General features: G+C 39.0%; 1 protein-coding gene across 1 annotated transcript in view; it reads right to left on the bottom strand.

Moving 5' to 3' along the window:
• The window catches only part of LOC102829796 (zinc finger matrin-type protein 4-like), a 482,488-nt gene that overhangs the window by 196,367 nt on the left and 265,416 nt on the right, over positions 1 to 20,705 (bottom strand). The window contains exon 3 of the mRNA XM_006859987.1: positions 12,210 to 12,366. Coding sequence (XP_006860049.1) covers positions 12,210 to 12,366 — 157 coding nt within the window. The remainder of the gene's footprint in view (positions 1 to 12,209; positions 12,367 to 20,705) is intronic.

Here is a 20,705-nt window from a genome sequence, read left to right as displayed (position 1 = left end):
ATAATGAAATCTTAAAAAAAAAAAAAAATCTAACCTCTAAATTTTGAATTCTTAAGGAAGGTACCAGATGAGAGAAGTGCAATTTTCCTAGAAAGGCTACTTATATCTCTTGGGGTGAGCTTTGCTGGGTGGGTCAGTTGTCAGCATAAGGCCCCAGGCTTGGTGTAGCATGCACCTACCTTGTGGCCAGAAAGGCAATCAGGACTGGAGCTGGTTGAGACTCTACTCAATGTAAAGCTTCATGTAGAGCTTTTTCCTGTAGCCATTCCCTGAAGCATTAACCAATGTGTCCACAAGCATTTGTTGTGTTCAGTGTCCCACATTACACTTGGCTGGGGCATTGAGAACACAGAAACAATAGTGGGTTTGGCAGAATTTCCTAGCTCTGAGTATGCACTGTCCTGACCTAGCTGACATATCTCATGTTCCTCCCAAGCAGAGTTGATATTTTCTCACATGCATACCCTTTTTTGCTTTTTTTAGATCCTTCATCTCATCTATGCCACCCATCCCTAAGACTCTGTGCTGATTTATGGCTCTTGCTCCTATGATTTCTGGTATGAACTAGCTTACCCCCTGAACATTAGAGCCAGGTTAGTGCCTTTAACAACTCCCTTCCAACACATAATGAAACTCCTGAAAAATCACTGGCATATAGTCTAAAGCCTCAATGGCCAGCCCCTCTGGGTCTCAGGATGCAACCCACCCTCCAATTGAATTTCTGCTCAAACCTGACCTGATGCTCATTCCTATTAGCTCACAGGCGTTTTCCCTCTCTGTCTGCTCACCCTGTATTGATTCTCCATTTGTCAGATGGTCTTGACATTTTTGATATATCTTCACTAGACTTCAGTGACCTTGTACCTTGGCCCATTCTGCCCTGCAACTAGTTCTAAAGCTGGAACTGAATACCAAGTTATATATTTTTGTCACTCCTTACCATGAAAGGCTGCGAACTGCAAGGTTAGCAGTTCGAAACTACCAGCTGTTCCATGGGAGAAAGATGAGGCTTTCTGCTCCCATAAAGATTTACAGACTAGGAAACCCTGTACAGGGTCTCTATGAGTCGGAACCGACTCCATGGCACATGACCACCACCACCACCCTATCATGAAGAACATGCCAGTCAAACGTGCAATTGACTGTGGCAGAATATAGAATAAATATGCAAATGTGGTGCCTATATGGCGAGAGTGTAGAGACCAATTTGTAAACTTTGGTATGACTAGCCCAACAGAAGCAACCTTGTACAGTCAAAATAAAATATTTTAAGTGAAAATTTACATGATACAGAGTTTATTTAAAAAGTACAAATAGTTGCATTTCCTGAGTGGACATGGCTAACATGTACTGAGGTCTGACTATGAGGCAGACAGCGTGCTAAGTAGTTTATACATATTAATCAACTCCTCTAGTCACTATAACAACCCTGATATAGGTAATAACATTATATACATTGTGAAGGTGTTGGTCACCATTGGGTCAGTTACAACACATAACAATTGTGTACAAGAGAATGATACACCACTCTGTCCTATGCCATCCTCACAATTGTTCATATGTTTGAGCCCATTGTTGCAACTACTATCGATGATCTTCCTCTTCCTCACTTACCTTCTACTTTATCAAGCATGATGCCCTTCTCCTGGTCTCTCCTGAAAACATATACAAATTAGAAGAGATGAAGTCTCGTCACCCATGCTTCTAAGGAGCATTCTAACAATACCTCTTCCTACATAGATTTGTTCATTATTCTGGCAGTCCATGGTACTTTCAATATTTTTTGCTAACATATTTCAAATGCATCAATTCTTCAGTCTTCCATATTCATTGGCCAACTTTTGCACTCATATGAGGCAATTGAAAACCCTATAGTTTGTAGCAGGTGTACCTTAGTCTTCAAAATGACATTTTTGCTTTTTAACAGTTTAAAGAGATCATTTGTCACAGGTTTGCTTAATGAAATAGGCCCTTTGATTTCCTAATTGCTGCTTCATGGGCATTGATTATAAATCCAAGTAAGATGAAATCCCTAGCATCTTCACTCTTTTCTCTGTTTATCATGGTATTGCTTATTGGCCCAGTTGTGAAGATTTTTGTTTTCTTTTCATTGAGGTATAATCCATATCAAAGGATGTTTGCAGGCTTTGCTTTTTATCAGTAAGTGCTATCAATCCTCTTTTGCATTCATATGAGGCAATCAGAGTTGTATCATCTGCATGTTGTAGACTGTTAATGAGCCTTCCTCCAGTACTGATGCCTCAGCCTTTCATTGTGCAGATATGGAAAAGGAAATTCAAAAAAGTTAAGTAACTTTCCCAAAGGGGTCAGTTAATAAGGAGTGGGACCCAGATAAGTCTGACTTCAAAGTCTAAGCTATTTTCAGTGAGATTTCTCAGAGCCATGAGGAACTTCATAGACTAATTTAGACCTGCACTGTATCTCAGAGGATGGAAGATAAGTAAAATCCATAGCAGAAGAAGGAAAGGCCATCTCAGATAGAAGACAGCTGAAATGATGGTGGTACAGTGAGGCAATCAGTCCAATTAGAAGTCCGCTTAAGGTGGGTGTTCAGAAGGTGCAGGAAATTATGTTGGAGATGTAGAGTAGCTAATCTGTGCAAACCCCTGAAGTCCAGGAAGATAAATTTGTATTTGATATCAGGCAATTAGTTATCAGAGGTTTTGCACAGAAGAACAATAAATGGTGCTTGAGGAGTAACATGTGATCACTATACAACAATATACCACCTGCCCCTTAGGCAACTCCCTTACATCACTTATGTCACCATCTCCTAGATAATATTTGAGGATTTTGAAGGAAAAGTATAAGAAATACACTTAAAGGTGTACCCTCCTGGAACAAGCATGTTTATTTAAGTCAGGTCTGACTTGACGGCACTTAACAACAACAACAACATCAGTGTCCTATTGCTGTGGTCACAAATCATGACAAACCTAGTGGCTTATAGCAATACACATTTATTATCCTACAATTCTGGAGGTCAGAAGTCTGAAATGGGCCTTGCAGGGCTAAAACTGCGATGACAGTAGGACTGCATTTCTGGAGACTATAGAGGAAAACCCATTGCTTTGTTGTCTGCAGCTTCTAGAGAGTACACATATTCCTCAGCCCTTGGCCCTTACCTCTTCATTAAGCAATGGATAATCCCATTGTATTTCCCATGCTGCATCACTCTCACACTGACTCTCTCGCCTCCCTTGTTGACTTATAAGGTGTGTCCAGATAGTACTGGATACCCTCCTCATATCAAGGTCACCTGGATAGCAATGTTGAATCCTTTTTGTATGTAGCGAGCCATACACCCATAGATTCTAGAGATTAGAACATAGACACTTTTGAAGCCTACTAATCCACTTACCATAGTATGTGATTTTAACTTATGGCTCCATCAGTAGCAGCCCTCTAGTATATGGGGTCCACCACTGTCAGTTTGTCATACTGTGATGACTTGTGTGTTGTGACTATGGAAGCTATGCCATGGGTATTTTAAATACCAGCAGGGTAACCCATGGTAGACAGGTTTCAACTGAGACTCAAGACTAGGAAGAAAGAGACAGACTACTTCTGAATATTTAGTCACTGAAAACCTTATGAACAACATGGGAACAGAGTCAGCACCAGAATACTGAATATTGAAACATAATGAAGAGCATCAGAATATTGTAAGATACAGTTCTATATACAGGAGAGCCCCTCAGGTTGGAAGACACTCAAAATATGACTGGGGATGAGCTGCCTTCTCAGAGTAGAGTTGACCATGATGACACAGTGGACTAAAATCTTGGGGATTTCCACTTGCTGATAGGGCACAATTAAAAATGAAGAAAAACAGTTATAAATATCCATTCATAGTTGAAACATGAAATATATGAGGTATGAATCTAGGAAAATTGGAAATTGTTAAAAATGAAATGGAATGCACAAACTTTCATATCCTAGACATTACTGAGTTGACATGGACTGGTATTAGCCATTTTGAATCTGACAATCACAAGGTTTACTATACCAGATATGACAAATTGAAGAGGAATGACCAGGCATTTGCCATCACAACGCACATATCAAGACCTGTTTCGAAGTACAAAAGTGTCTGTGAAAGGATAATATCCATATGCCTACAAGGAAGATCAGTTAATACCACTATTATTTAAATTTATGTACAAACCACTAAAGCCAGTGATGATGACACTGAAGAATTCTACCAAATTCTTGAGTCTGAAATAGATCAAACATGCCATCAAGATGTATTGATAATTACTAGGAAATGGAATGCAAAGGTTGGAAATAAAGAGGAAGGATCAGCAGTTGGAAAATATGTTCTTGGTGACAGAATTGATGCTAGAGATCATATGATAGGATTTTGCAAGAACAATGACTACTTCATTGCAAATATGTTTTTAAACAACATAAAGCTATATACATGGCCTTCACCAGATGAAATACAAAGAATCAAATAGACTATATCAGTGGAAAGAGACGGTGGAAAACAAGGCAAGCACCGACTGTAGAACAGACCATCAATTGCTCATACACAGTGCAGCCTGAATCTAAAAAATATTAAAACAAGTCCATGAGAGACAAAATATGACCTTGAACATATCCTACCTGAAGATAAAGACCATCTCAAGAACAAATTTGACGCATTAGATACAAACAACTAAAGACCAGAAGTTCTGTGGAATGACATAAAGAACACCCCAGGGAAGAAAACAACAGATCATTAAAAAGACAGGAAAGAAAGAATAGATCAAAATGGATGTCAGAAGGAACTCTGAAAATTGTTATACAGTGCAGAGATTCTAAAAAGAATGAAAGAAATGAGGAAGTAAAAGAGCTGAAAAGAAAATTTCAAAGAGCAGTTCAAGAAGACAAACTACAGTATTATAAGGAAATATGCAAAGACCTGAAGTTAGAAAACCAAAAAGAAAGAACACTCTCAGCATTTCTCAAGCTGAAAGAACTTCAGAAAACTTCAAGCTTCAGGTTGTAAGCAATACTTCAGGATTCTATGGGCAAAATATTGAATGATGCAGAAAGCATTAAAATAAGATGGAATGAATATAATCACTGTATCAAAAAAAAGAAAAAAAGGTCTATGTTCAACCATTTCAGGAAGAAGCATATGATCAAGCAAGAACCAATAATACTAAAGGAAAAAGTCCAATCTGCACTGAAGACATTGGTGGAAAATAAGACTCCAAGAATTGATGGAGTACAAATTGAAATCTTTCAGCAAACTGATGAAGTACTGGAGGCACTCACTTATCCATGCCAAGAAATTTGGAAAGACAACTACCTGGTCAATTGATTGGAAGAGTTCCATATTTGTACTCATTCCAAAGAGAGGTGACCCAGTAAAATTATGAAATCATTGAACAATAGTAATATCACATGCAAGTAAAAGTTTGATGAAAATAATTTAAAAACCGCTTCAACAGTACATTGATATGGAACTGCCAGAAATTCAAGTCTGATTCAGGAAGAGGACTTAGAATAAGGGATATTTATTGCTAATATCAGATAGATCTTGACCAAAAGCAGAGAACATTAGAACGTTTTTTATTTGTGCTTTATTTACTATCCAAGTCTTTGAAATGTATGAATCATTACAAGCTGTGGGGAAAAAAATTGCAGAACACTTAACTTTGCACATGAAGAACTTGTACACAGACAAGGAGTCTGTTGTTTGAACAGAACAAGAGCATACTGAATGGTTTAATATCAGGAAAGCTGTGCACTAGGGTTGTATCCTTTCACAATACTTATTCATTGTGTGGGCTGAGCAAATAATCTGAGGAACTGGACTGTATGAAAAAGAATATAGCATCAGGATAGGAGGAAAACTTATTAATAACCTGCAATTAGCAGATAATACAACCTTGCTTGCTGGAATCAAAGAGGACTTAAAATACTGATGAAGATCAAACACTACAGCCTTCAATTATGATTACATCTCAATGAAAAAAATCAAAAAGCAAAATGCTCACAACTGGATCAAAAAATGACATCATAATAAACATAGAAAAGACTGAGGTTGTCAAAGACATCATTTTGCTTTAATCTATAATCAACGCAGCAGGATACAGCAGTTAAGAAATTAAATGACGTATTACATTAGGCAAACCTGCTACGCATGCCCTTTTAAAATATTCAAGAGCTAAGATATCAGTTTGAGATACAGTGCACCTGACCCCAGACATGGTATTTTCAGTAGCCTCATATGAATGTGAAATTTGGCTAATGAATAAGGAAGACTGTACAAGAATTGATGCATTTGAGTTATGGTATTAGAGAATATTAAAAGTACCATGGGCTGACAGAAGAACTAACAGAAGTACAGTCCTTAGAAGCCAAGATGGGCAGACTTCATCTCTCATACTTTGGGCATATTATCAGGAGGGACAGGTCCTTTTAGAAATATATCATGGTTGGTAAAGTGGAGAGTCAGTGAAAAATAGGAAGACCACCAACAAGATGGACCAGCATAGGGACAGCAGCAATGCCCACAAGTGTAACAACAATTGTGAGGATAGTGCAGGACTGTGCAATGCTTCCTTCTGTTGTGCATAGGGTCACTGTGAATTGGAGATGACTCGATGGTACCTAGCAACAACAACTTTTCAAAGCACTTTTGAATTTATTATTTGATTTGTATGACATCCAGTTAAGTAAATGCAATTAGCATTAGAACTAAATGACAACTGAGAAAACCAAGGTTGGAAAAGACAAAGGACCTAACAAAACACAATACATGTACTTGGGCCAGAGGCAGGACCTGAGTTTGTATTGCCAATTCCAAGGCCAGTGTTTTTGCTGCAACACACACACATGCACATGCACACGCACACGCACACGCACACGCACACGCACACACACACACACACACACATACAATATTAGTCTCTGATTTCCATGAAATCCCCCATATCATTTCTCTTCTATGCTAAACAACTCCTTCCTCCTTTATTTTTTCTACAATCAGAGGATTTTCATCTCCCTCATTGCTCCTGGTCTCTCTTTGTGTCTACTCTAATGCCTTCTCGCAGTGTGGCTTCTCTAGTGGTTACTGCAAAGAACATGATTCTACAACAGTCTCATCATCGCCTCCAGTCTGGGCAAAATCTCTGCCTTGACATCTGCTTGCTCTGCATGAGCATAATAATCCTAGAGACACTCCTCAGCTTTTATCTTCAACTTCATCTTCATCTGCTTTGCAGAATATGCAAATTGCTGTATAACATGTTTTTAAGGACCCATGTTGGTATGATGAGCAGCTGAAGATACAACTTTGAAGAACACTTACTAGAAGTGAAATCTTCAAGCACACTAACAAAGGAGAACTGAAATTGTTTTTTGTTCCAGTGATTCTGTCAAGCACTTCAAGAATGTGAGTAAACATGCACCCATCTGGAGAAGGCAGCTCAAAACAGCAAGTTCTGAAGGATATTCAGTTGCTGCTTGATCAAAGTGTAACTTGGGTAGGAGGAAAGATAGTGATTCACAGATCCCAATTGCTCACCCTTATCACATGGAATAGCTACAAGAAGCAATGAGTTGTGCTTCAATTATTTCTACCCAGAAATCATTACAGCTCAAGAGCCTGTTATTTATGGAGGGGCAGCTTAAGCAGCATACTTGAGCAGGAGAATTGTTTCTCTCTGGCCTCTTGATTCAGTTGATTGGGTTTTATATGTTTTTTTGTTTTTTCTCTCGTTTTCATTACAGAACTAATTTCAAGCCAATCTATTTGATTAGTCAAAGCAGTTCCCAGATGTGAAATGGGCAGTCACAGCTTGGAGGGTGATGTCCTTTAGAAATGTGCTGCTGGGATTTTTATGGAATGAAGAGGCTGTACTTGGTAGTTCATGAAGTGCTTCTTGGTTTTTGTCTCACACTTTCAGTAACTGAATTTGTGCTTGGGACAAAGTCTAAATCCATTATTCATGTCTGCCAGGTTCCTGATTTGTTCCATATAGTCATGTGTTGCTTAATGTCACTTAACACCAGTTAACGTTCTGTGAAACAGAACATTATACAATTAGAACATTGTGTGAACACTATATCATAATGTAGTGCAGATTTTTTTCTTAAAGTCTCTCAAACGAGTTGTATGCTGAGAGGGAATCTCTTTTGTGTTTGATCCTCAAACACTAGCATGATTTTTTCATATCTAATATTGATCCATCTCACATTTTTGTTAGCTTTATAGCTCTCATTAAAGCTGATCTTTTAACAGCTTGGATAATTTTTGTTGCTGTTTTTGAGGATTGCCATGATTGTTGAGACTGATATGCCTCAGTTGCTAGCAATAGTATTCACTGATTTTCCATATTTCTATTCTTTAATTACCTTTTTGTTTCACTTCTAAATGGATACTTCTCCTTTGCCTCTTCCTGCTGCTGTCACTGGTATTGCTACATTTGGGAGCCATGATGAATTTCACAGTAGTATTTTCTCAAGAAATTAAACAGATAGAATGCTACAACACACAGTAGATGTGCAGTACCTGAGATTGCATGCTGCTGCCTATGATTCAAAGCATTTATTGTTACATGGTTAACTTTTACATAGGAAGTATACAGTACGGTCCATATATAAGCCAGTAGCATAGCTGTTCAGTATGACTATCAAGATATATGTATTACAGGTTATGTATATATACTATACTCACCAGCTGCTCTTCAGAAACCGTATACCAGGTCCCTATGGGTTGGAAGGTACTTGATGGCAATTAACAACAACAACAATTTTATTACTAGCAGTACAATTGCTTTATATACAAGAGACATGAGGCACATGTGCACTTGCTATATACCAATTTGTTTGTATGGAGAAAATTTCCATTATATTTGTGTGTGTGTATATATATACATACATACATAGTTGTTATTAGATGCCTATGAGTCATTTGTGACCCATAGCAACCTGGTATAGGGTTTCCTAAGAGCAGCTGGTAAACTTGAAATGCTGACCTTGCATTTCAAACAGACTTTGCAGTCCAGCATATTATACATAGCACCACACCAATACTCACTCTCTCTCTCTCTCTGTCTCTCTCTCTGTCTCTCTCTCTGTCTCTCTCTCTGTCTCTGTCTCTCTCTCTCTGTCTCTGTCTGTCTCTCTCTCTCTCTCTCTCTCTCTATATATATATATATATATATATATATATATATATATATATATATACATTGCCTGGTCCTGAGCCAACCTCACAATTGGTGAGCCTATTGCTGCTGCCATTCTGCCAATCCATCTTGTTGGTGGTCTTCCTCTTTTTCTCTGACCTTCCACTTGACCAAACATGATATCCTTCTCCAGGGACTGGTCCCTTCTGACTATATGTCCAAAGTATGAGAGGCAAAGTCTGGCCATCCTGGCTTCCAAGGAGCACTCTGGCTGTATTTCTTCCAACACAGAATGATTTGTTGTTTTGGCAGTTCTTATTACTTTCAATATTCTCCTCCGAAACCATAACTCATATGCATCAATTCTTCTACTGTCTTCCTTATTCACTATTCAACTTTTTACATGCATATGAGGTGACTGAAGATACCATGGCTTGGGTCAGATGCATCTTAGTCCTCAAACTGAAATCTTGGCTCTTCAACACTTTAAAGAGGTCTTATGTAACAGACTTGCCTAATGCAAATCACTCCCACCCCTGATAACCATCAAAAACACTTCTTTTAGCATGAAAATGTTTTCTTGATTTTTACAATAGTGGTCACACACAATACTTGTCCGTGATACAGTCCATTTTATGATTGGAATTTCTGAACTCTATTATGAGCTTATGGGCCTATGGATGTATATGCAATACGGTATTGGTTTTCAGTATGCTTGCCTTAGGAATCTCTGGGTGCTGTAAATGGTTAACTTGATTGATTGCTAATCAAAAGGTTGGAGGTTCTAATCCATACAGAGGTACCTCAGAAGAAAGTCCTGATGATCTAGTTCTGGAAAATTAACCATTGAGTATGCACCATGTCCTCAACTGCCTTTCCTTTCTCTGGAATTCCAGGGCTGCTGGCAGGGTCCTGCTACTACATGTCAAACATACCTGATGCCAGTATCCTGCTGGAATCTGTGCATGTTCTCTGCACCCAAATTCACCATTTCTAGGTGCTACCATCATACCAGGCTCTCAGATTCTTAACATGAGCATACCTACCTAATACCAACGCTCTGCTTACATTTGTACTTACTGCCTTACCACCCTCTAGCAAGGTGCATTGCTTTTACTGCTCCCTGCTAGCAGTTGGGTTGACATTAACAAGATTAACAAACCCTCCGAGTCTGTCTGGTGGTACTGTTTTCCAAACTAGTTTCAGAGCAGAATGGATGAGAGGAGGTGCTATCGAAGAGCAATCTGCAACCTGGGAATTTGAGTTAGAGGAGAAAGGGGATACTGCTACAAAGAAACCAGAATCTGCTTCCCAAGCCCAAGCCCAAGCCCAAGCCCAAACCCAAGCCCAAGCCACAAGCTGTCAGTAGAACTCACCTATTCAATCCCTTCTAGGCTAACCAGCAACCTGATTTCTGTAACAGTGAGAATGGAGACAGCTCTGTAGACAGTCAAGACCAAGCCAATACATGGAGGTTGTAACTGTAAGTACTTTGGATTTTTCCTTCAGAATATATTGATGGTAACTCACAAATTATCCCAAATATATTTACCAGCTCTGGAAGTATTTGAATTCATTAAAATAAATTGGTGCTTGGTGGTTTTGAGACTATGCTTAAATTTACAAAGAACTATTTTTACCATGTGGTGATTTTTTGTTTTTTTTAATAGAAAGAATAACTCTCCAACTTGCTAATTGATGTGATAAACAGAGATATCATTCCCCCTCTTCAATCACTAACTCCAAAATTAAATTTCACAGCAATGCTTTCCTTAGGCAGAGAGAACAAATGGGCCAGTTACTCATTCATGGAAAACAGGTAAAAATGTGCCAGTGACTGTTTCTTTGAAATGTCTGTTTTAAGAGGTTTGATCGGGAGGTTACAAGGTGAGTAGTCAGCCTTTTAGACCGCAAGAAGCAGGAGTTTTCAACCAATTGGCTGCTTATCCAATGCCATATACAGTGTGCCCCCGAAACATGCTGAGTGTGTCTGCATGTTCCCCGTGTATCGCAACTCCATCGTATATCTGAATGTCACAGTCACCTTTTGAAAACCAACATTCTTTAGTTAAACTAAGTAGAAAAAAATGTAGTGAAAAGATTCGTTCCTATTCTCTAGATAAAAGAAGACATTTGTCTTAAGAAAAACATTGGTGAGGATAAAAGCCAAACAATGTTTTAGACTCTCCAATTTCCAAAATACCATTTAAAAAATAATTACACCCACGATCTAGGCACGATTCATTAGACAGCAAGATAAAATGCACTGCTAAATTTTAATTGTATTGCAAGAGTAGTCCAGAGCTATAACCCAACTTCTTGGGATTATAACCCATTCTAGTACCATCTTTGCAAGGATATAAACTTTGTACAAATAGTCTCTCTTGATTAAATTATAATGGTGTTTTAGTTTTCTGCTTTGTTAGACCTCTGAGTAGTATATTTATTTAAGCAATTAGAAGGTCAAATGATCTGTTATCAATATTTAAGCTTTTAACTATGAAAATTAATAAGCTTGAATTATAAGATTCCCCTACAAAGATGATTGGCATGCTGTCTCAGAAAAATTAATCTATCAGTTGATTTGCAAAATATAATATTTTTAAACTACGGTCTTCTCCATTCACTCCACGATAAGAATAAGATGATCTTCTGCATTCTGCAGACATTAGTAGGAGATTTCCCCATTATACACTGGATCACAAACTGGTCCAGAGAAGAACAATGCTCATTACATAATAGATACATCTTACATAATATATAATAGATATACTAGGCAGCATCTTACAGGATGTACACTGTGTTTTCAAAATGAAGCAAGCTGCTGAATTACTAATTTGAAGGAGCCAGGATGATCTCAGGAGTACCTGGATTTGTGTTTACTGTTGTTATGACAGCAAGGTCAGTGGGGCTGCCTACTCATCCCTTTAGGAACTGAATGACATCTATCATTAGTCTCTGATTCTGGCCTACCTGCCTCTGAATAGGAAGTGTGATTAATGTGACAGGCACAGTACTGGCTTTTCAGCATCTCCCCAGGATTACAGTTCACACACATACCTGTGGTCTTTAATGGGGTTTTCTCTCCTAGCAACAGTTTTAACCTTTTGGCATGGATTTTGCCTTGATAGTGTGAGTCAGCTACCACTGCTGAGGTAAAAGACATGTTACAAAGCGTGCAGCACTTGTTCTTATCCACCATATCAGCATCATTTCCCTGTGAGGGGACAAAGGAAAAGAAAAACAAAAACAATGTTAGGGAAAAAACTAAGTCCTAAGATCTTTTTCCCTATCTTATTCTTTTGCGTATGAGATTTTATCACTGGCTAGCTAAGGGACTCTGGTAGCATAGTAGTTATGAATCCTCCAGCTGCTAACCTCAAGGTCAGAAGCTCAAAATTACCAGCTGTTCCATGGAAGAAAGATGAAGCTTTCTGCTCCCGTAAAGATTTACAACCTCAGAAACCCTGTACAGGGTTGCTATGAGTTGGGAACCAACTCCGCAGCACATAACCAGATATTAGGAAAATACCTAGTTTTGGTTATACAATTTCTTGTTACATTCAAAATAATCATAATCAAAACTTACTGACTTCAGCATACACTTATTGCATGGCTACTATTGTCAGGCTACGGGACAAGTCTGCAAGACAATTAGGTGAGAGCACATTGTATCTGGCACAGGGAGGAAAAACAGTCTCTAATTGCATCCATTATGCTCATTAAAGTAAGTATAATACCAGAGTTCAGATGGCCTGAATTATTTAGCAGAAATTATCATTTGGCATGCAGCTCTGCCTTTGACCAATTTCAGTCTCACCAGGATACATGGCTGAAATGTTCAGATTATGTTTTTAAAGATTTCTTTTAAGTAATTGAGCATTTTTCATATTTAGTATATATATATATATATATATATATATATATATATATATATATATATATATATATATATATGTCATAAAGCTAGGACCACCATGCTGGCTGAATTTTCTGGGAGAGTTGTGCAATTTTTCTCTCCCCCCACACCCCCAGAAGAAGTGATTTGTTAAATGCTGCAAAAATAAAGGAAAAACAAAAACTTAAATCCAGCTTGATTTTTATTCTTTTGTAAGATTTAATGAAAATGAATCGTGTTCTGGAAAAAAACAGTTCCTTTGTTGGATCATGTGACCTAACTCTCCCATATACAGGTCATCAATTACCTGACTTCTCTCCAACCTAGTTGAGGGTAAAGGGGATTCTCAGATAAGGAGTGCCTGTACTCCTTAATGGAACAGCAATAGCTAAGCCTCTCTTTGTTAAGGAAACAGCCTCAGATGAGTGTAGGGTATCAGAATAGACATTTTCTTATTCACAGCAGGACCTAGGAGTGCAATTTAAAATGCAATGGTGTAAAAAAAAAAAAAAGAAGAAGAGAAAGAAACAGGGTGGGGAAAAAGCAAGCGTAGGAAGATAATTTTATATGATTTTGAATAATAATGTAATAATGAGATGTCCAGCCACTTGGAGAGCTGCCTTGAAAATTATGTGGTAGTGAAAGAAACCACTGACTTCCTTCTGAAGCAGTTATTGTTGTTGTTGTTGTTATGTGCCATCGAGTCGGTTCTGACCCATTGCGACCCTGTATAGGGTTTCCGAGGGTGTAAATCTTTACGGGAGTAGAAAGCCTCATCTTTCTCCTGCGGTGCAGCTGGTAGTTTCGAACCGCTGACCTTAAGGTTCGCAGCCCGATTCGTAACCACTATGCTACCAGAGTGTGGTCTGTTAATTAGTATTTATCCTCCTGAAGAGTGGCGTCTGTGTGTTTCCCAACAGGCCTGCCATTTCTGGGCGAGGGGAGGAGGGATACAGCACAAAGGATTCTGTAAGACTTGGAGTTATGAAGTCCCACCTACTTCAATTTGTTCTGCCTCTTTCTCAGTCAGAGTTAATGAGTAGAATTTGAGAAGTCTTACTAGAGTCCTGGTGTGTGGCTGTAGCATCAGCATCAGAATGCTATGCACATGGTTGGAGGTTTAAACCCACCAGCTGCTCCTTGGAAACGTATGCAGTCAGAACTGATTGGATGGCATTCAACAACAACTGCCAGAGACTAAGGTGGAGTAGCAAAGGAAATGGATCAAATAGGTAGGCAAGGAGCTTTCCCAATAGGCTTCTCTTGTGAGAAAGAACAAATCTGAGGGTTGGGAACCAGGTTAAGAGTTTAAACCTTTCTGATGGACTGGAGAAATGAAATGGACTGGCTAGTCAATGGAAGGGTTGACTTCTCTTTACCCATGTCTCCATCCTCCATGCCTTGTTATTGTTAAGCACCATCGAGTCAGTTCTGACTCACAGTTACCCTGAACAGGGTTTCAGAAGAGCTTCTGGTGAGCTTGAACCACCAACCTTGTAGTTCAAACTGACCTTGCCTTCCAGCATGTTACCTGCAGCATTACACCAGGACTCCATTCACACCAGTACTCCATAGTGAAAGGAAATGGATCAAACAGGTAGACAAGGAGCTTTCCCAATAGGCTTTCTTGTGAGGAAGAACAAATTTGAAAGTTGGGAACCAGGCTAGATACCAGGAATCGAAGCCCTTGCTAAAAATTTAAACCTTTCTGAGGTGTACTGAAGAAATAAAATGGACTAGATAATGAATGGAAAGGTTGACTTCTCATTACCCATGTCTCCATCCACGCCTTGTTGTTGTTAAGTGCCGTCAAGTCGGTTCTGACTCACAGAGACCCTGAATATGGTTTCAGAGGAGCAGCTGGTGAGTTTGAACTGCTGTTATCTTTTGGTTCTCAGTCCAGTGCTGATCCTACAGTGCCACACTAGGTGTTCCCATCCATGCTTTGTTCTTGTAGTTAAGTGCCATTGAGTTGGTTCCAACCCATAGTGACCTTGTATAGGGTTTCCAAGGAGCGATTGGTGAACTTGAACTGCCGACATTGCAGTTCAAACTGGCTTGTTTTGCAGTATGGCACATTAATCCACGGTGCCACACCAGGACTCCCATGCCTAGGACATGACAAATCAGAGGGACTGGCATGTGCAAAGTCAAGAAATGTGTGTGAATAGCTTAGAAGGAACAAAGTTACTACTTTCTTGAATATATATATATATACATATATACATATTCATATACATATATACATATATATATACATATATATATATTCATATATATATATTCAAGAAAGTAGTAACTTTGTTTTGTGTGTGTGTGTATATATATATATATACACATACTTCCTGAAGATTTGTTTTCTGTTTAAAGGAAGATGTCACTATATAAGAGGATACTTGAATTACTTGCACCTGACAAAAGACCTGATGTCTACTACTACTTAAAAACTAACCACTGAAAATCCTTTGTAGCACAGTTCTACTGTGACAAACACAGAGTCACCATGAGTCAGATCTGACTTGATGGAAACTGGTTTTAAGCATGATATTGGTCAAGTATGTAATTTTCAAAAAGCAAACACACAATCAAAATCTAGGGTTTAACCAAAGATCTACACGAAATTAAAATATATGCATCTCTTCTTCCTGTTTCCAGTGAATATGCCCCCATGACCTGAACTGAAGAACAAGGTCCTTTCTCACCAGAATTCTAACATGTATGCATTTCTAAAGGAAGGCTGGAAGCTAAGACACAGGGGTAGTATCATTATGAGAAGTGTACTAAGAACTAGTTTCCAGTGCAAAGAATTGCTTGCAAAATGAAAAATGATCAGTAGATTTAAATATTCAGTTACCTGACAAACTATTAATTGTGCTAGATGCTGTGCAGATGAATTTCCTGTTCTCTAGGAAGTCAGCATCAGGAGAAGTGGAGAAAGCAGGCAGAAAATAAAGGGATCTAGTACAATCAAGTAAATAAGTTTCCTACTCCTGGTGTGGAATCATGGTGTGGTGCTATAAGATAAAGAGTAACCATTTGTGTCACCAGTGATTCCATGAGTTCACTGTTGTTGAGTTGGTTCCATTCATAGTAACCCTTTATACAATTTTTGAGGAGTAGCTGGTTGGTTTGAATGAATAACCTTGTAGTTAGCAGTCCAGTGTTTATCCTACAACTAGATGCTCAAGTTCACTCAGAGGCACTTCAGAAAAAAAACCTTGACCTAGTCTTTGGAAACTCTATAGAGTGCTCACTTCGGCAGTACATATACTAAAATTGGAATGATACAGAGAAGATTAGCATGGCCCCTGCACAAGGATAACACGCAAATTTGTGAAGTGTTCCATATTTTTAAAAAACAAAACAAAACAAAAAACACCTCTATGGAACACAGTCCTACTTCAACACACATGGGGTCATCATGAGTAGAAGTCAACTTGAAGGCAACAGTACTAGCAGTATTAAATTTACATGCTATAGTTGTAAGGTTAAAGGAGTAGTAATATCAAACAACCTTCATTGTGTGGATTTTTATCTTCATATCCTTCTCCTCTTCAGAATACCCTTTCTCATCACAACCAAACTTACCAGATTGTCTTCATGTCCAAACTTAATCATCATTGCCTAGAATTGAAGTTTGTTCTGACTATTGCCCTGGATAAGCTTTGGGGTCACCTATATGTCATGTGGAGTCCTGGTGTGGCACTGTGAGTTAATGCGTCAGACTGCAAAGCCATTTGAACTGCAAGGTTGGTGGTTCAAGCTCACTAGCTGCTCCTTGGAAACCCTATACAGGATCGCGGTGGGTCAAAATCGACTTAACAGCACTTAACAACAACAACAACATATTTCCTGTATGTATTTCTTTTACAGTAGAATATTGCAGTGTTACATTTATTTCTTTACATATTTGTTCTCATGAGACTGAGGCTAGGGAAACTGTCTCATTACTGTTGAAGGCTCAACAACTAGTGCCATGCTTGGCACTCAGTGGGACCTCAAATGTTTATTGAACAAATAGAATTCAGGGTTGGTTTGTACAATTATCAGTTCACATCACATAAAAGTCAAAAAGGAGGACGGCAATGCCAGGAGGTATAGATGCAAGTCCAAATCTTTCAAACTAACAGGAAAGAGGCCAAGAGAAGAACCAAAGGTATCAACAGTTTATAAACTAAAAAAAGCATTGCGGTAGGGGGATATGTCCTTTATACTTACGTTGGCTTCCTTGTTGTAGTTAAATACATGTTTTTAGATTTCGGTCCTCCTGGGTGAAGTCTGTGGGTGGTGCAAATGGTTAAGCCCTTGACTCCCAACTTAAAGATTGGTGGTTTGAACCCACCCAGAGGCAACTTGGTAGACGAGCTTGGTGATCTGCTCCAAAAAAGAGCTGCCTTGAAAACCTTATAGAGCAGTTTTACCCTGCATGTGTGAGGTCACCATGAGTCAAAACCCAATGATAACATCTTTTCCAGGCAATCCCAATCCCATTCACATGGTTACATAAAAGAATCAGAATAATAGAAGACAAGAACCTACTATTATATAATAAGATACTATGGAATATGATGATGGCATAGTTGTCGAAGACGGACTAAAAAAGAAAGAAGAAGTACTTAAAAAGCAGCTGTAACTGTCCAAGATATTAGGCAGTCTTTGAGGCCAGCAGGGCATGCTTTATGGACTATTTCACTAAAGGAGCTAATACAACTCACATGATACAATTACAAACAAGCTCTGATTATGCCAATGACTGGAGTCCTGGTCTGGCACTGTAGGATAAGCACTCGATCATAAAGTCAGTTTGAACTGCAAGGTCAGTGGAGCAAACCTCGGAAACCCTATACAGGTTCTCTATTAGTTGGAACCAACTTAATAACAATATTAATGATAATGGTGGAAATATAGCTACTCAGAAAGGTCTCAATGTGGTGGTGGTGGCGGTGGTGGTGGTTATGTGCCGTGAAGTCGGTTCTGACTCATAATGACCCCGTATTGGGTTTCCAGGAATGTAAATATTTATGGGATCAGAAAGTCCCATCTTTCTCCCATGGAATGGCTGGTAGTTTTGAACTGCTGACATTGAGGTTAGTTCGCCCCACTAGTAACCACTATGCTACAAGATTGGCTGAAAAGTGCCAGAATTTAATTATGTATTCTTGGCTACAAAAACACCAAGTTATTGACACCTTTATACTATCCATCATATTGTCTTTGTTTGAGTCTCTCAAGCATCCAGAACAATGTGGATCTATGATCCAAGGTTTAAACTCCATGAAGTGTTATGAGGTGACCTCAATGCAAACATTTAAAATTGTTGACTTAAGGATTTTAGAATGGCCCCAAGCGATCAAGTGAAGATTTTCTTAAAATGTGAGTTTCAAATTGGATGCAAAATTTCAGCCAGACTTTTAAAATACAGAGTCCACATTCTTGCTAAAAGAGGAAGAAAAAAGTAGAGTACCTTAAGGCTCTCAGTTAAAGTATTTTGCAAAGTTAAGAAGTTTTCAGAAGAATTCTCTATCCATGAAAAACCCTGGCTGAATCTGGTCAGAAATCTAGGCCTAAAGGCCTTTTGTCTCCTTTATAAAAAGTCAGATAGTTGCTTTCAGTCTTTTTTTTTTTTTTACTTTAAGTGAGTATAAATAGTCTAAGAGAGAGAATTTCATTTCCAGAATGGCAGAATGAGGACTTTCATGGATCTGCTCTCCAGAAAAATAGTTAAAACAAATGAATATCATATATAAAAACAGTAGCACAATAATTTTATGCCTCTGAAAATTGTCCCATGAGAAAATAAATAAGTATTAATTCAAGAAAATCTATTAAATGTCAATTGTTGTTGTTGTTAAGTAGCGTGGAGTTGGCTCCAACTCATAGTGACCCTGCACAGGGTTTCTGAGCTATAAATCTTTTTTTATAAAAACATTTACTGATGAAGATCAAAGAGCACACCCTTCGGTATGGATTGCATCTCAATGTCAAGAAAACAAAAATCTTCACCAATGGACCAATAAACAACATTCTTATCAATGGAGAAAACATTGAAGTTGTCAAGGACTCCATTCTTGGATCAACTATCAACACTCATGGAAGCAGCAGGCAAGGGATCAGATGATGTATTGCATTGGACAAATCTGCTGCACAGGAACTTTTTGAAGTATTGAAAGCAGAGATGTCAGCTTGAGGACTAAGGTGCACCTGACCCAAGCCATGGTATTTTCAATAGCCTCATATGGATGCGAAAGCTGGACAGTGAATAAGGAAGATCATAGAAGAATTGATGCCTTTGAGTTGTGGTGTTGGAGGAGAATACTGAAAGTGCCATGGACTGCCAAAAGAACCAATAGATCTGGTTTGGAAGAAGTGCAGCCAGAGTGCTCCTTGGAGGCCAGGATGGCTAAGCTTCGTCTCTCATACTTTGGACATATTGTCCGGAGGGAACAGTCGCTGGAGAAGGATGTCATACTGGGTAAGGTGGAGGATCAGAGAAAAAGAGGAAGACCCCTAACGAGATGGATTGGCCAGGTAGCATCATTGATGGGCTCAAGTGTGGCAGCGGTAGTGAGGCTGGCCCAGGATCGGGCATTGTTTCATTCTGCTGTGCATGGGGTCGCTATGAGTCAGTTCCAACTCGATGGCACCTGACAACAACAACAACAAATCTTTACGGGAGCAGAACGCCTCATCTTTCTCTCATGGAACCGTTGTTAGTTTCAAACTATTGGTCTTGAGGTTGGCAGCCCAACTTGAGGTTGTAACCACTATGCTACCAGAGCTCCTTCAATAAGAACCTAATGTCAATAAGAACCTACAAAATGCCCCATCTTAGCATGATGGAAGATTCACTTTGAGTGGGTTTCTTCTCCCATCTGTTCCCAGGGATACGGTGGCTGTCTTCCTCCAACCTGCCCTATTTGTAAGACAGAGGATCTATCCCAGATGCAGAGGCTGAATATACTCAGGTCTTGAGTGCCTTTGCTCCAGCTCACTTGTAAGGCAGATGTTGTATACATCAGGTAAAGCAAACTAGGAAGATCAGAGTCTACCATTACCAGCTCAGTTAACAAATCAAGGATGTCTCTGTAAGATGCAATCTCTATCTCTTCCTCCAGTTTCAAAACAGTGGTTCAGAGATTTCTGCCATAAAAACAGGTATGTAAATGGAGTTCCTAAGAAGAAAGAGCCCCATACTCTCTCCAAATAGCTGACTTTATCTGAAGTTAGATGTGGGGACTTTGATGCCTAAGGGTGCTCTCAAAGAATAAAAGAAATTTTGTTGGCCAACAATTAGGTAGAAGCTGGTAGCTCCTTAGAACAAAATATTAAGTCATAGTCCCTCTAGTTTATGAGAGAGAACCAGGGACAGAACTAGCTAAGCTGAGTCTCCCTGGAGTCAAAAAGAACTACAAATATTTACTTCAAAAAGTAGCCCTGAAAGCTCGCATTTAATTGAATTAAATACCTCAGAGACTCCAGCTGTGGTGCTATAGGATAAGTATTAAGTTGCTAACCAAAAGGTCAAGGATTCAAACCCAAGACTTGCTCTTCAAAAACCCTATATAGGGGAGAAGAGCAGAGAGCGGGACCCTACCCAGAGAAGCAGTGATGCCTGAAATGGAGCCAGAGATGATGACGTGGAGCAATGGAGCAGCTGG

The sequence above is a fragment of the Chrysochloris asiatica genome, unplaced genomic scaffold (genome assembly GCF_000296735.1).
Source record: "Chrysochloris asiatica unplaced genomic scaffold, ChrAsi1.0 scaffold00035, whole genome shotgun sequence".
Lineage (NCBI taxonomy): Eukaryota > Metazoa > Chordata > Mammalia > Afrosoricida > Chrysochloridae > Chrysochloris > Chrysochloris asiatica.
This window is presented reverse-complemented; position numbering and strand designations above follow the sequence as displayed.